The 15,393-nt window shown below is 39.3% G+C and overlaps 1 protein-coding gene across 1 annotated transcript; it reads right to left on the reverse strand.

The window, feature by feature from the left end:
* Nucleotides 1-10,407: 10,407 nt before the first annotated feature.
* Nucleotides 10,408-11,542, reverse strand: LOC147494797 (uncharacterized). Its single transcript, XM_086568245.1, has 3 exons — nt 11,324-11,542; nt 11,047-11,179; nt 10,408-10,961 (listed from the first exon to the last, which is right to left on the reverse strand). Exons 1-3 carry the CDS (start codon nt 11,540-11,542, stop codon nt 10,522-10,524), a joined length of 792 nt encoding a protein of 263 aa, XP_086424371.1. The 3' UTR covers nt 10,408-10,521.
* Nucleotides 11,543-15,393: the final 3,851 nt, after the last annotated feature.

Consider the following 15,393-nt stretch of genomic DNA (forward strand, 5'->3'; position numbering starts at 1 on the left):
TGCACAGCCACAACTAGTTCTTGACAAATCACACTCTCATAATGGAGAACCACGCCGAGATTTACCAGACACAGAGCGCCCTGTTGCAACGGGCTGTTGCACGGATTAACTGCATCGAGAATCTTATAAATGGATTTCTCTCACCTAAGGATCCTCGCCGTTACTTAGGCCCATGACACAAATTAGATTTTGCAAATTTATGTTCTTTGTCATTTTCTTTTTAGTTTTTAATATAGTGCAATTTTCCTATGGTAATAAATGTCATTTGTTTCTACTTAGTCATTCCCATCGTATTCTAATTTTTGGTTTATCGTTGTCTACAGGTGATATCTTTCATCACACGACTTCTACAATGGCATCTCCAAAGATTATTCCAGAACAATCTTTCCATGCTTTGCTGAATTCTCCTGCATATGGACATCTTTTCAGAGACTTCATCACCCAAGTTGGTTGGAACTCCTTCATTCTGCACCCTGAGCAGACATACTCTCTAGGTTTGGCAACTTATTTTTATGATCATATGGAGGATCTACCTGCTACTGCACGTGGTTTCGTTTTGAATGGATTTGCAATTTGTATTGGTAACACCAGACATCTCTTTTACGAGCCAGCAGTTGCTATGGCTTTGGACCTTCCTTATATTCAGCCAAACACCCTCATTCAATACATCATACAAAACAATATTAATTACTATTCTTGGGAAGATTTCGCCGACCATTATGGCGATGGCCTCGCACAAGTCATTGGCGTCGCGAGAACACGGCCGATGGCGGACAAACACAATTCCACTAGCCCGATTATGACCATGAATATCGGGACTGCCATGTTGTTTATCCTTCTGAACATCATGGGGGATTGGCATTTTTCCACTGCTTCGAATCATCTTGTAAGACTTTCCATGCTCTGGCCCAGCAACATACCGCCTTCGACATCACAGACCTAGTAATTGAGAACCTGAAAAGGTTTCGTCTTTTTCGGCAGCACTATATCACTTTGCCAGTTGCAGCATGCCAGATAATGAGGACATGCTTCCTACAGTTTGCGACCACTTTTCATGACTGGGTACGAGTAGATTCTATGTGTCCGATGAACAAGATAATTCATTCTTTGAGATTTTGGGTCTGTCGTCGGCGCTCTTCAAGGTACCTGAGGAAAGTTCGTTGCTTCCCTAATGACAAAGACATGATAGCTCATCTGGACACTTCTAGAAAGAGGAAGTGGAGCAAAGTCTAGCAGACTATGATAAATTGGCGTGACACAAAGGAATGGCATTTCGATAAAGATGAAGCTAGAATGGACAGACCCCTAATTCGTGATTAGGGCAGTGTAAGTTTATGTACATATTTGTTGTTTTACTTTTTGATGTGAAAAATAAATAACCTAACAGTGTGCTTTCACTTTTGTGTTGTATATTATATGTGGTGTTAATATAATTTTCTGTTAAAGATATCAGCTTTATTTTTGCTCAAGCTTCTCGGGTATATTCTTTCTTACTCTTGACACTTTGAGGACACAGCATCCGACTGTTTAGAGGTGGTTAGAACCTTTCGTAAAAATTAAGCATTTATAGGTTGTATATAGTTTTATTTTATGTCTAAATAAGTAAATTTAGTGACAAAGTCTCGTTTCCTTTTCTGTGATGAAAAATATTTAGAAATCTCACCCTAGCATTAGAATTAGGACTTGTTCTTAGAAACTTAAGTTAATATGTATGCAATAGTTTTTACATATTTTCATGAGCATTCATGCACTGACTATCATTAAATGTAAATAGCCAAAAATTCACACCTGTAAAAAACATTTACCGCTAGTCGTCCCACGAACCTTTCATTAACCCTTTCTATTTCACCAAAAATTCATTACCCATCTATTAACCACAAATAAATAAGCCTACCTAGATGATGAGTATGAGAAATAGGATGAAGTGTGGAAAAATGAAGAGAAAAACTTGTCACAAATCAAAATCAGTAACCTGCTTCAGAAGAAAAGAAAAGGAAAAATATAAATATGTTTCCAAAAAAATTTGAAAGAAAAATCAAAGTTAGAATTTCTCCCAAAATCAAATCAAAAGGGAATACAAAAGCTTAAAAAAGTCAAGTATGGAAACTCATGTTAGAAGCAGGAAAGAAAATAAGGATTTCTCTAGTATAAATATCTCGAAGACCTTATTCTCTCATACTTATCATTTTTTTGAATTTTCCATTCTATTTTCTTCTACACTACCACCTAAGCCCCATAACACCTAATAAAGACATCTAACTCAATTAGGAGTAAGGTGGTGTGATAATAAGTAGTAGATATGAATTCTCGACCTCGGCTCCTCTAACTGTCATTGAGTATGTCAGGAAACGTGTGCCCACTGCACACTGGAGTTAGCAAAACTTGAGTGGAAAAATGAGAGAGAAATTGTGTTTCGACACATACCTGTGAGAACCTACTTAAATATCCAGAAACGGCCCTACTCGTACATTTCATTGTAAAGATCACTGCACGCATGCTCATATGTAGATGTTTTGATTATTGTATGTATATTAACTTGAATTTCGAAAGAATTAGTCTTTGTTTCCCCCGCTAGTGAGATGTATAGATATCTGAGATTAATTAAGGGAACAAGCCTTTGTTACTGAGTCGTTGTAGTATAAATGATGTTTGTCAGTATCTTCTCTGGAAAACTCTTACGAGGCTATAACTCGTCCACTAGGGAATTCCTAGTGGTTCAAGGCCTTGTTGCATACGGTCAATGCAACCGCACCATGCAAAATGAGACTTAGTTAGGACAACACATTTTTGGCCACTTATCATTTTAATGTCTCTTCTTTGCTTGAGGACAAGCAAAGTGTTGTTTGGGGGTGATGTGATAAGCACCTAAAATTGTAATATTAAACCCTGAGAGACATAGCAATTTGGTCAATTATGTGTTTAATAATCATGAAATAATTATATTTTCGTACTTTTGCAGGTTTCCGCAGTTAAAGTGAATATGATAATAAAACATGCATCAAAGTTCGGGAATACTGTACATACTTGAAGTCTTCCCACTCAGCCCCAATGAAGCCCAACAAAGCCTGACTAGAGCCGAAATTTCCAAAGGGACAAAACCAGTGCAGAACGGGTCCACATGTAAAGAAGCAGCAAACTTCCGAAGCTCACATCTTTCAAACCTGGACGCCGATTTCGGCTAGTGAACTGCCAGAGCAACCAGGGCGACGAACTCTACGCAAAGATAGAAAGTTGTAAAAATGCCAAAATCCGAGTCGCCACTGGACACAACGTGGACCCACTCTACGGAGCCACAAGGCATGACGAGTCAGCATAGGCAGGTGGCAAGTGATGGTCACAATGGTGTGACACCTTGCACAAAAGAAAGGACGAAACAAATCAATGTATGAATTGATTTAAGGAAAACAACAAAAACATAAAAAGTTTGGATTATTATGGACAAAAGGACAAAACCTTTAAAATAAGGTTTGGATTGTTTGAAATTAGAAAAAGACAAAACATAAATGAAGGGCTTTACAGAGACCAGGCTATATATATGAGAGGGGGACCTTACCTTTGTTAGTTTTTAGTTTTAGACTTTAGTGGTTAGCTTTATATTCTTGTATTACTTCCATTTCCAATACGTAGCTTTCTCCTTCCAGTAGCTTTCCAAGCTTCAAGTACTGTAAGTCCTTTACTTAATAAAAGTCATTTCTTTTCAAGTTTAATTCCTGTTCTTCATTTACTTATTTATTGTATACAACAAATTCAATTAATCATCCAATGACCATGAGCTAAAACCCTCCCAAGGGGGAGGGTTAATGATGCTCATGTGAGGATCTGGATTGACACTTTAATGTTCCATAATCATTACTTAGGAATTAGGTATAGATTATGCATCCGGTCCCAAAATGATTGAGACTGTCCAAGTTTGGAGTGTTGATGCTCCAGAACAGTCTCATGAGAGACCCAAAATGTCTCGCGCACGACTCTATGGTGTTAGATAGCTCTCTGATTTGTCCAACTGATGTAGAATCGAACCAGGAGCTGAAATGATATTCCAAAGATGGAATATTAGTTCAACTCCTTATGCTAGTGAGATGAGCTCAGAGATGTGTGCATCTCACTAGGGATCGATACTCGACGCCGTCTCGAGTTTGTCTATGAACTCGAGATGGATTAGAGTTATAGTGATATGGTATTATAACTGTTGAAACTAATTCTTGCATGAGTACGGTTAACCCTTTTCATGTTTCTCCATCCCTGTTTATTTACATAGAAATCAATCATCATTATTTTACGTTACGTTTGCATTACCGTTAATTTACTTAAACCAACTAAATAACCTAAAATCCTGCTCACTAATTAAAAGTTGTAAATCCAGTTGTGAACCTTCCCGAACCCTAAGGTATGGACGATCCCTTACTTGACCTATCCTACCAACCCACGTGAGTATGGTAACTTGACTAAACGGACGTTTACGGACTTTGGACTTTGAACTGAAAGGACAAAACCTGAAATTGGCGTCGTCTGCGGGTCAATTTTCTAGAGAAAACAACACGATCAAGTTGTTATTCTCAGGCCCACAAAGCATGGAAATCTTCATGGATTCAGTCAAGCAACTTGTCTCTGTCGTGAGTACAATGCAACAAGCAATCTCAAACTTAGAAGAAGACAACCAAAACCTGAGGAGAACTTCACTCCTAACCGGGCGCCCTGCATCCGGCATCAACGCCCTCATCACCGACGAACCACTCCAGCCAAAAGATTACTCAGAAGACCAAACCAGCGCAACCACAAAGAGCACGCCGTACATTCCAGTTCCATACGAACCAGAGAACCATTACAGCCATGACAACAAATATAGCACGAGGAACGCAATACCCAAGCCTGAAGCAGCTTCAAACCACCAGAAGAAAAGAACACGATGAGGGAGCAGACAATTCTACTCGCTATCCAAACCAATGGAAGAAATCCTCGAGGAAATCAAACGCATTCCATTTTTTCAACCCCTCCCCCTGAGAGCAGACAAGTTCCCCAAGAAACCAGGCAATCGCTTCTACCATTATAACCAACTCTGCAACCACCACACCAATGAATGTCAACACTTGAAATGCCACATTCAAGACCTTCTCGATAAAGGTTACCTATATGAGTACCTAGCCATTCCAACAAATCAAACTGGTTACCCCCCATGGCACAACTCAATCTGTCAAACTATCTAGATCGTTAAGCCACATTTTCAACAGCATCCGAAACACTCCATTTTTCAATCCGGACATCAAACCAATTCCAAACGTTACCAGTCAACCATTCTGTCAATTCCACCAAGTTCACTCCCATCACACTGACAAGTATAAGTGCTTGAGAAATTACATATAATACCTTATCAGCAAAGGACTCTTGAAGAAATTCATTGACGACAAACTGCAACAACCTAGTAGAGGTCCAGAACAAAGGGACTTCATCCATCATAATGCCAACTGTGGCAAACCACAAAAACAAAAGAGAGGTCGAACTACTGGGGCTTTTACTCGAACACACGTCCCAACAGTCAAGTCCAGATTAGAACATGATTCCCCCCCTTCCACACTCCCAGTTCGCAAGTGGATCCACCCATATCGTCTAGATTCACCAACTTACAGCTGGGTCGCTTACCACAACAACGATGTATGGCAGCGCACATCAGCCAATTCAACACGGTACACACAGTTCGCAAAGAACCGTCATCATCTGAGCAAAAGAGTATCTATGCTTTCACAAAGGTCCATTCGACATGTTTTCTTTATTTCGTCAATGTCTTACCTTTCTATTCATCAATAAAGTTATCCCTCTTTCTTGGAACATGTTTTGCTCCGTACTTACAATTCAGTATAGAAAAATACCTAGTTCACAATGTCAAACCAGTTCGCTTCCACAAACACGTAAGAACGACTAACGAACTACAATAACCATGAAGTCACACTTCGACTCCCCCATAACAAGGGAGAGGAACATTACACTAGGACGATGCACCCAAGAAACTCTGTCCATACGAAAAACATAGTAACTAACTCAAAACTCACTATTACTCAAGAGAGACATCACCAAACCACATAGTACGAAGCATACTAATCAACCAGCAGTACGCTCAAATATGACTTGGCCACAAACAGCCCATGATCTCACATACTCAAAGAAGATCGATACCAGTCATATGCCCACACCAAGATCAACGCATAATCATAGTCGCACAACACAAACCATACACTGGGGGCTTCACCAATAAACAAAGGCACCGATAGAAACACCCCACCAATCTGGACGTATCTTCTACCATTAGTATGTATTAACAGCCACGTGCAAGGTCGCATTTCTTTTTCAGGATCAACTCCACACGTGCTTACCTCATGAGCTCACTCCATAGTGACTCCAGCTGGGTAAATAGTCTCGCCAGCTGGGGACCTATTTTTCTAGGACCAATTCAGGATCGAGCTATCATGGTATCATACCAATGGAGAAGCGGAAGCTAGGAGCAACTCAACATGAACTTACCTCACGAGCTCACTCCAAAGTGACTCCAGCCTGGTAAATAGTCTCGCCAACTGGGGACCTAAACTTCTAGGACCAGTTCAAGATCGAGCTATGATGGTATCATACCAACGGACGACCTCGTCCAGGATCAATTCCACACGTGCTTACCTCACGAGCTCACTCCAAAGTGACTCCAGCCGGGTAAATAGTCTCGCCAGCTGGGGACCTATATTTCTAGGACCAATTCAAGATTGAGCTATCATGGTATCATACCAATGGAGAGCGGAAGCTAGGAGCAACTCAACATGAACTCGCCTCAGGAGCTTACTCAAAAGTGACTCTAGCCGGGCAAATAGTCTCGCCAACTGGGGACTTAAGCTTCTAGGACCAGTTCAAGATCGACCTATGATGGTATCATACCAATGGACGACCTCGTCCAGGATCAACTCATCACATACTCGCCCTACGAGCTCACTCCAAAGTAACTCAAGCCGGGTGGACGACCTCATCCAGGAGAAACTTAATGTTGGAACGGCCACTTAGTTTACTGAAGTGCCACCCAACCTACAGATCGATCACTTATATGTAGGACAATCTGAAGCTAGGAGGAAATCAACATGAAATCGCCTCACGAGCTCACTCCAAAGTAACTCAAGCCAAGTAGACAACCTCGTCTAGGAGCAACTCAATGATGGAATGGTCAGTCAATCTATTGAAGTGTCACCAACCCTAAAGATTGCTCACTCATACACAGGACAATTTAAAGCTAGGCCCGTTCCAGCACAAAACTACAAGCTACGAAACTATACTTCTAGTATCGTAGCTCCCATAACAACATCAACAGAGTTTTACTACGCTAAAAGCAAAGGAACATTCAAGCAAGAGAGATCATCAAAGCTACTCAAAAGAACTGTCCGAGCTACCTTAGGAAACCAGTTCACAAAGCTTCATAATATCAAAAGAACTACCCTAGTCACCTCAGGAAACCAGTTCGCAAAAGCGCGATTGCATCAAGTAACGACCTGCTCAAACCAGTCCAAAAAGTAAACAGCCTCCCATCACTCCAACGTAACAGGCAAAGTTTAAACATTACATTACTCAAACTATGGAGACATGCCACCATCATCCATAACTCTATCAACAGAGTCGGATAAGACAGCCTGACGATCTCTGAAAAGCACAACAGAAATATCCTCTGCTAGATCAGCACCACTTGCACCTCCAGGTACGAGTTTATCTCTAGTTCTAGAAGCATCATGCACACATTGCAACTTCAAGTCTTCATACTTTCCCTTCAGTTCTTAAATGTCCTTAGAAAGTACATACTTACCACCTTCCACCTCACTAAACGAAGTCTCATAAAGATTTTTAGTCAACTTTGCTGCCGACTTGCATCTATTTGCAAAATCTTCAACTTTTACCAACTTAGCTCGCTCCATCTCGAGCTGACGTACTAGATCACTATTTTCTGAAGCCAATCGAACTTCTCCGCAACCAAATCGTCAGATTTTTTCTTCAAAACATCAGTCATCTTTCTCTAGCTTCAAAATAGAACGAACATTCACCAACTCCTCATGAGCCACATCCATATTCCTCTTATAGGTATCACCAACCAAAGCCAATCGTTTCAGATGTTAGTAACCAGCAAGCAGCTGCAAAAACAAATCAAAGTCCTCATGACAGAAAAAAAAAATCAAAACACCACAAAGACGACACAAAATAGAGTACTTACATAACATAGGCTAACATCCATGGATTTCAGATTATCCACCAACTCCTTGCCTTCAATCAACCAACTCCTTCATATCACCATCCAAAACAATACTGTCCAACAAGCAGCTCGCCACCAATGGCGACTTGAAGCTACAATCAAATCGCTTCACCAAATGGGTTTTTCCCATCTTAGGATGAACATACGATAGACTCCTATCGAGCTCAGCACTTTGGCTCTATGTTTGCATCCCCTTAGAACAATCCTTCAGAACACTTATCTGCTTCACAGTAGGAGAAGAAACAAGAGTCGCACCACCGACCTCCTTATCAAAAACATCAAAGTCAAACTCACTAAGGTCAATAGTTTTAGAGAGAGATGGACCATCCATTGCCACCTTCCCATCACAAGTTCCTATAGTCCCCACATTATCAGCAACATCACCGACCTTCCTTTTTAAATTTGGCAGTCAAACTGCCACAATCACCTCACCAAATTTGGGCGTATGATAAGAGCCCAAAACTGTAGTTTTAACCCCTTAACAATATTACTTTTTAGACCAATTATATGATTAATAAGTAAAAATTAGTATTGTTATCATATTCTTATGTATTTCAGGCATTGGAGTCGAATATGTGTAGAAATGCGTCTCTTTTGCGAGATAAAAGAAACAAAGGTTGGTTGCTAAAAAGTTCTATGATTAAAGGCCAAGATTCAAGGAGAAAAAGCCTTTTTAAAGCCCTATCAAAGCTGAAAAGTCAAAGTCAACGCGGGTAGAAATAACGCACAAAAGTCAGCAGAACTTCCGAAAGCCATATTTTTGGACTCAGACCTCGAAATTGGGCCTACCTTATGTCAAAACAACCGGCTTGAAATGAGCTTTCTAATGGTCTAAGCCTTGACCCAATTATAGGAGTAAAAGTGGACGAAAAGGCAGTTGAAGTCATTTCCAGCTGAAAACCCCTTTGTGGACTGAAGTAATGAGGTTTTAGGCTCGATTTTTCGGCCCAAAACATGGCTCCTTAGCCCATGCACGAGATTATGGATTTAGCCTCTTCTATTTAAAGAGACTAAGGCTTAGCTCTTAAGCTACTTAGTTCTACTTCATAAAATTAGTTTTTAGATAGATGAATCTAGTTAGTTATCAAGAAAATAGTTGTTACAACAAGTTTTTAGTTTTTAGAATAAAATACTTAGTTTATATTTCAAGTTTTAGTTTCTAATTCAATACTTCATTCATAGATTTAGTTTGTTTTAAATTGATAATTAGTTATTCATAATCTTAGTTTTAAATTCAATATTAATTCTTTTCAAATCATTATACTATTGTTTAATTAGATTAATAAAGTTTAATACTTATTCAATAATGACTTGTTCTTGTTGTTCTTGTGTTAGAAATGATAGCTTAATGATTCAAGGCTAAAACCACTATTAGAGGGGTTTGAGGAAGTCTTGATGAAACTTGATTGGATTAGCATAGAAATGGTTATAGTAATCTATTCCATTCTAGAAAGTAATTAGTTCTCCATGAGAATGGGTTTGATTACTTCACATGTTGATTGTTAGTTGGTAGAGATTACCATGAAGAATTAGGGATTAGAAAGACCCAATTGTTATGCGAAAACATTGCAATTTGGATTACGACAATTCTTTGTTAGTTTATTAAGTCGAATCAAGGTGGAATCAAATTCCCCTAATTCATTCTCTTAGGGTGTGTTTGTTAACTAGCAAACTTCTAGTGGGAAAATATAAGATTTGCCCGTGTTTTCCCACTATAGATTTGCCAGACAAATTTATAGTGGGAAAATTTTAGTTTGCCAGTGTTTGTTTGCAAAAATTTATAGTGGGAAAATATAAGATTTGCCAGTTTTGCCAGTGTTTGTTTACATGGTTTTTCTCCAGTAGTGGCAAATGATATTTCAATTTTTTGGAGATATTTTTTTTGGTTTTCAAACTCAATGAAGTATAACAAAAAATTAAATAAAATACAAATTAAATAAAATAAAATACAATATAACTCAACTTTAATAGTATCCATAGGATGTCTTCTTAAACAACCATCGCAGCATAGCAGTAGCAGCAGCACACCACCACCACTCCACCACACCCACCACACCACCTAATTGCACACACTACACACACTACCACACACACCAACCCACTACACACAAACACAAAGACTCAACAAGAACACACAATAAAATATCCAAAAGTAACATCAATGTCACTTAACAATAATATATCGGTCCACCACTTAACAACAATCCCACAAAAACATATAGTTCAAATATAGAAATAAACCAAAAAACAAGGTTGAATCAACGTCCAGCTTGTTCTAGCCTCCTAAACAACCATGAAGCCTTGATATCCTCTTTAAGGCCCAAGAAGACCTTAATAAACCTATCATTCTCGACCAGCAAGTCAAGCGACCTTAAGAAAAGCTCAGGATTCATATCAGGAAGAGACTGCAAAGCATCCTTCAACAAATCTATTTGGTCTACTTCTTCTTCTTGTGGTTCTAGTTTGAGGGCCTCGGCAATTTTTGCCACCGCTTCAATTAACACCTTAAACGAAGGGGGTTCAGTTATATCCTCAAAGAATCGAGACTTCCTAGTCTTCTTAGAAGTAGGTGTAGTGCTTCTAGGACCACTCTCAGTTTGAGAAGTATCCCCACCAGTATCTGAGGGAGCACCAAAAGCTGAGGACTCACTAGCATCAGAATCGTCACCCCCATCTCCTTGGGTTTGCCTAGAATCATCTAAATAAGAAGTTGAAACAAAAAGTTAATTTCAAAACTAGTTAGACACACAAAATTCAACTCTATTTACATCTAATCAACTTACCTCCATCCACCATGTCATCATCGAACCCACTATTACCCCCTTCTCCAGTTGCATAATCATTCCCAAAAATGAGACAACATTCGTCATAGTAAGGAAATGATTTCTGCCTGAGAGTTTTTGCCAACAGATGAGCCTAAATCCCACAATATACCAATTAATATGGCATCCAAAACCAAATCCTATAAAAAAAATGAGATTATTTTATTACCTTTACATAACTTTCCCATGCATTCTCATCTCAGATCAATTCTCTTGGTCTCTTTGTTGAAAGACAAACCAAACCACTAGCATCAACTGCATGTTTAGCAAGAACTTGCCAAGCAAGTCTCATTGTTTTCAACCTCGACCTGACATTGTCTGAAACACAATTCATTCCAAGTCGCGTATTGATCTCATCAGCATTACGCTTCAAGCTCTCTTTCCTCCACCCATTATCTGCCCTCTTGCCCCCAGTAGCTAACTCTTCTAACAACACCTCTACCAAGATGGCTTCCATGTTGGGATACCATCTAATTTGGGGCGATCTTGTTTTCACAACTTCTTTCTGTTTTCTAGCCATACCTAGTTTGAAGCAATGACCAAAAAGAACATAGCATAGTAACATATCAAGGTAACAAATAAGAAAGATTGCATGTGAATAAAATATTATAAGTAGTTGAAACATAATAGTGTCTATTACAAAAAAACTCTAATAAAATCATAAGTCTACTACAAAAACATCACTCATATAATCATAATATCTATTACATCACTCGTTATCTTCCCACATTGCAATTGACAACTCATCCCTAAAATTAGTCCACCCAATGCTTGGTTGCATATCAATATTCATATTTGGAGCATTCAGAGAGTTGTCAGCCTCTTCCTCATCATCAATGAGCTCCTCGTCACTTAATGTATTATCAGGATCTTCTTCTCGCAAGAAGTTGTGCAATGCACAACAGGGGCAAGGATAACCTTTGTGTGTGTTTTGACATCGTGGAAAACTGCATGCCTTAGATAGGCAAATCGCTTCTTCAAGAGACCAATTGTCCTTTCAATAACAGTACGCAAAGATGAATGACGAAAGTTATATTGTTCTTTATGATTTTGAGGTTGAACTTCACCTATCTCTCTAAGATGGTACCGTACACCATGGTAAGGCGTGAGGAACCCTGGCACTAAAGCAAATCCAGGATCCGCAAGATAGTACTTGCCATTTGGAATAGTAAGTTTATGCCCTGGACGAGCCACAACACTCCTCAACAACCGTCCATCGTGTGCCGATCCCTCCCACCCTGCTAGCACGTATGTGAACCTCATGTCAAATGTGCAAGCTACTAACACATTTTGGGTCACGACACCTTTCCTGTTACGATACCTAGCCTGTTGTGCTAGTGGTAAATTGATTGGAAAGTGTGTACCATCAACCGCACCCACAGCATCCTAACATAAAAAAAAATCATAAATATTTATTAAACTATTAAACATTGAAATCAGAATGATCCTATCCATTTTCTAAAAAGTTGACTGACCTTGAAATAACAATACTAATTATGTGTGTTGGTACACTCGCGAGGAGAGTTATCAGTGGTAGCATTTGTTACTAACTCTCTGAATAAACAAAGGATTGCATCCAACACAAGATGGAAATAACGGTGAACTGTTTCTCCTGAACGGAAGAATTGAAATGTTTCATTCGATTATGCATGTCATGCCCAACAGTGTTGAGAAATAGGGCAACTTGCTCTTACAATGTAACATGTCTGCTTTCACGTAGACCATGACCATGCAAACGAGTGCACAAGCGACGAAACATTGATCGTCTCATCCTTAATTGCTCGTGGCAGAGAATATGTCGTGCTTGTATACATCCTACCCAATACAGTTCTCCGCACTTGATCCCAATTCCTATGAGGACCTCTAATAAGAGCGGGGGGAGCCTTACGCCTAGGCCTATACCTCTCCATATACATTCTCCTATACCACCATGTCATCATCATATATGCACTTATAACTATAAGTAGAAATGCCACTAACCTACGCTGACGTTCGGTAATCATTCTACAATATCTCAAAAAGAAAAAAAAAATTAATGAAGTATACAAATTCATGTACTCAATTAACGAAACAAACAAATTGATACAAACATACATGCATAAACGACAATCCATACATCTATTGTATTCAACCAACAAAGAAATAACAATGAACCATTCTAAAAATAATTACAACAAAGATTTGGGTATTCATTGTGCATTTGTGCCATGTCAGATAGGGATACTTCAAGTCTTGTTACCCTTACTTTGTTTCTAGACTCTATTCTTTTCGATCAACTACCAAAGATCAACCTGGTTTGGACAGTGGGAAATAAAGAGAGATTATTTTCTTGGTGATTCTACTATGTCTTCTATTCTCGCCTCCTGGATAATTTTCATCCTAATTATATTCCAGATTTTTCTTGTAGTTATATTTGGAGTTGGGGAGTCTATTTGTGCTGCACAATACAAGTTAAGATTTTAACATTGTTACATATCACTATTGTGAGGAAACCTATTGTCAATTTGTATTCAGCGTGTACTTCAGATGAAGAGTCGGTTAGCTATACTATCATCCATCTTCCTTTCTCGTGGCATATTTGGTCTTATTTCTTTTAAATTCGGTCTCGAAAGTGGTTTGGGTTTGTCATGTGAAGGGTCTACTAACTTCTTTGTTCTTGAGAGCTCTCCACAGATGGGAGTAGATTGTGGAGCATATTCCTTTCCCATTATATGGGTAATGACCGATTGTCCTTTAGCGTAGGAATTGGTATATTGATGATAACCTTCATCTTTGAAGGAGATGATTATACAATTAAAGGCCTCATTTTCGTTCGGTCAAAAGTGTGGAAGGAGCTAAAATATCATTGGAAACTATTTTCAAATTAAGAGTGTCTGTTACAGCAGTACTAAAATGATTATCGAATGACTAAGGGTATTTAATAGCGGGTGCCACCAAACAACGAAACCAAACTAAATTAAAACTCAAACAACGAAATTAAAACCAAAACTTACCTGATGGCACGCGGTGAGAGATGGAGGTGGAGCGAGCAAGTTGTTGAGAGGCGGCAGTGAGAAAGAGAGAAGAGAGATCGAGAGGGAGAGTTGTTTCTATTTTCCTACCAAAGTGGGAAAATACCGGGTGACTAATTCAACTTTGGGGGGAGGTGTTTTCTATTTTCCCACTTCTAGTGGGTTAATTTGATTTGCCGGCTAATTCCAAATAGTGTTTGCCAGGGCCCTTAAATACACCCAAACACTGGCAAATGGTACTTCTAGTGGGAAAATACAATTAGCCACCCTCATTTGCCAGTTAACAAACACACCTTTATTGTTAATTTACATTTGAATTGCCGTCATTTCATTTATCGCATCTTAATTAGTTGATTCACCATCGTAGTCAATTTCAATTCCATTACTCTCACGACTTTGTTAGCTTACACGAACTAGGAAACTTCACATCTAAACGACTAGGAGTGGAACGAATTCTCTACTCCAAACATATTGCATTGATAACGAGAGTAGAAAACTTTGATATATAAGCACGAAAATAGTTTTAGTTTTACTTACATTTGAGTTTCATCACTTATTCGTAGGTAAAACTAGCGTTTTCCCTTTTATCAGCGCAGAAGATGTTCCCGGTCATTTTCACCCACAGGACGCTTGCTAACAGAATGCAGCATCAAATTATTTCCAGCATTCGAACTGCCCCCAAGGCTACCACCACTCCTCATCCGAGCTGAAAGACACACACCTCTCGGTTCGTTCACAACAGCTTCAACCACCTCATTCCCCATGACAAAGTTCGAATTAGAGTTCGAATCACTCACAAGTAAAGGATGTCTGGTCATTACCTTATATGCTTCCCACATGTGAACTTAAACTCTCATCAGCTCGCCCCCAATGAACAGGAACGAACTAATGAGAGGGGGTTGTGTGAGGGACTAATATACACAACCAATGTATATTATATACGTGTCCAGCACAACTTAACAAGAGAACATTCCCCCCTCATGATAGCTCGCTTCATAGCGAACCAAACTGTCTCTCCATCACGAATTGACACCATTAGAAGACACCTCCCCCGACGAACTCATGAGAAATGCCTTCACAGCGAACCAGCATAATCACTTTACCTAACGACCTCATACACTCACCCTATGACCTCACTCCAAAGTTACTCAAGTCGAATGGACAACCTCGTCCTAGAGCGACCTCCATAGTGCTCGCTCACCCCATTTTATAACGGCTAGTAATGTACGCCTTCACTGATACATTCAATGTCGCAGCTTCAGTCGCACACCTCATCAATCGCCATAACTCGCCATCA

Source organism: Coptis chinensis, chromosome 6 (genome assembly GCF_015680905.1).
Source record: "Coptis chinensis isolate HL-2020 chromosome 6, ASM1568090v1, whole genome shotgun sequence".
In the NCBI taxonomy this organism is placed as follows: Eukaryota; Viridiplantae; Streptophyta; class Magnoliopsida; order Ranunculales; family Ranunculaceae; genus Coptis; species Coptis chinensis.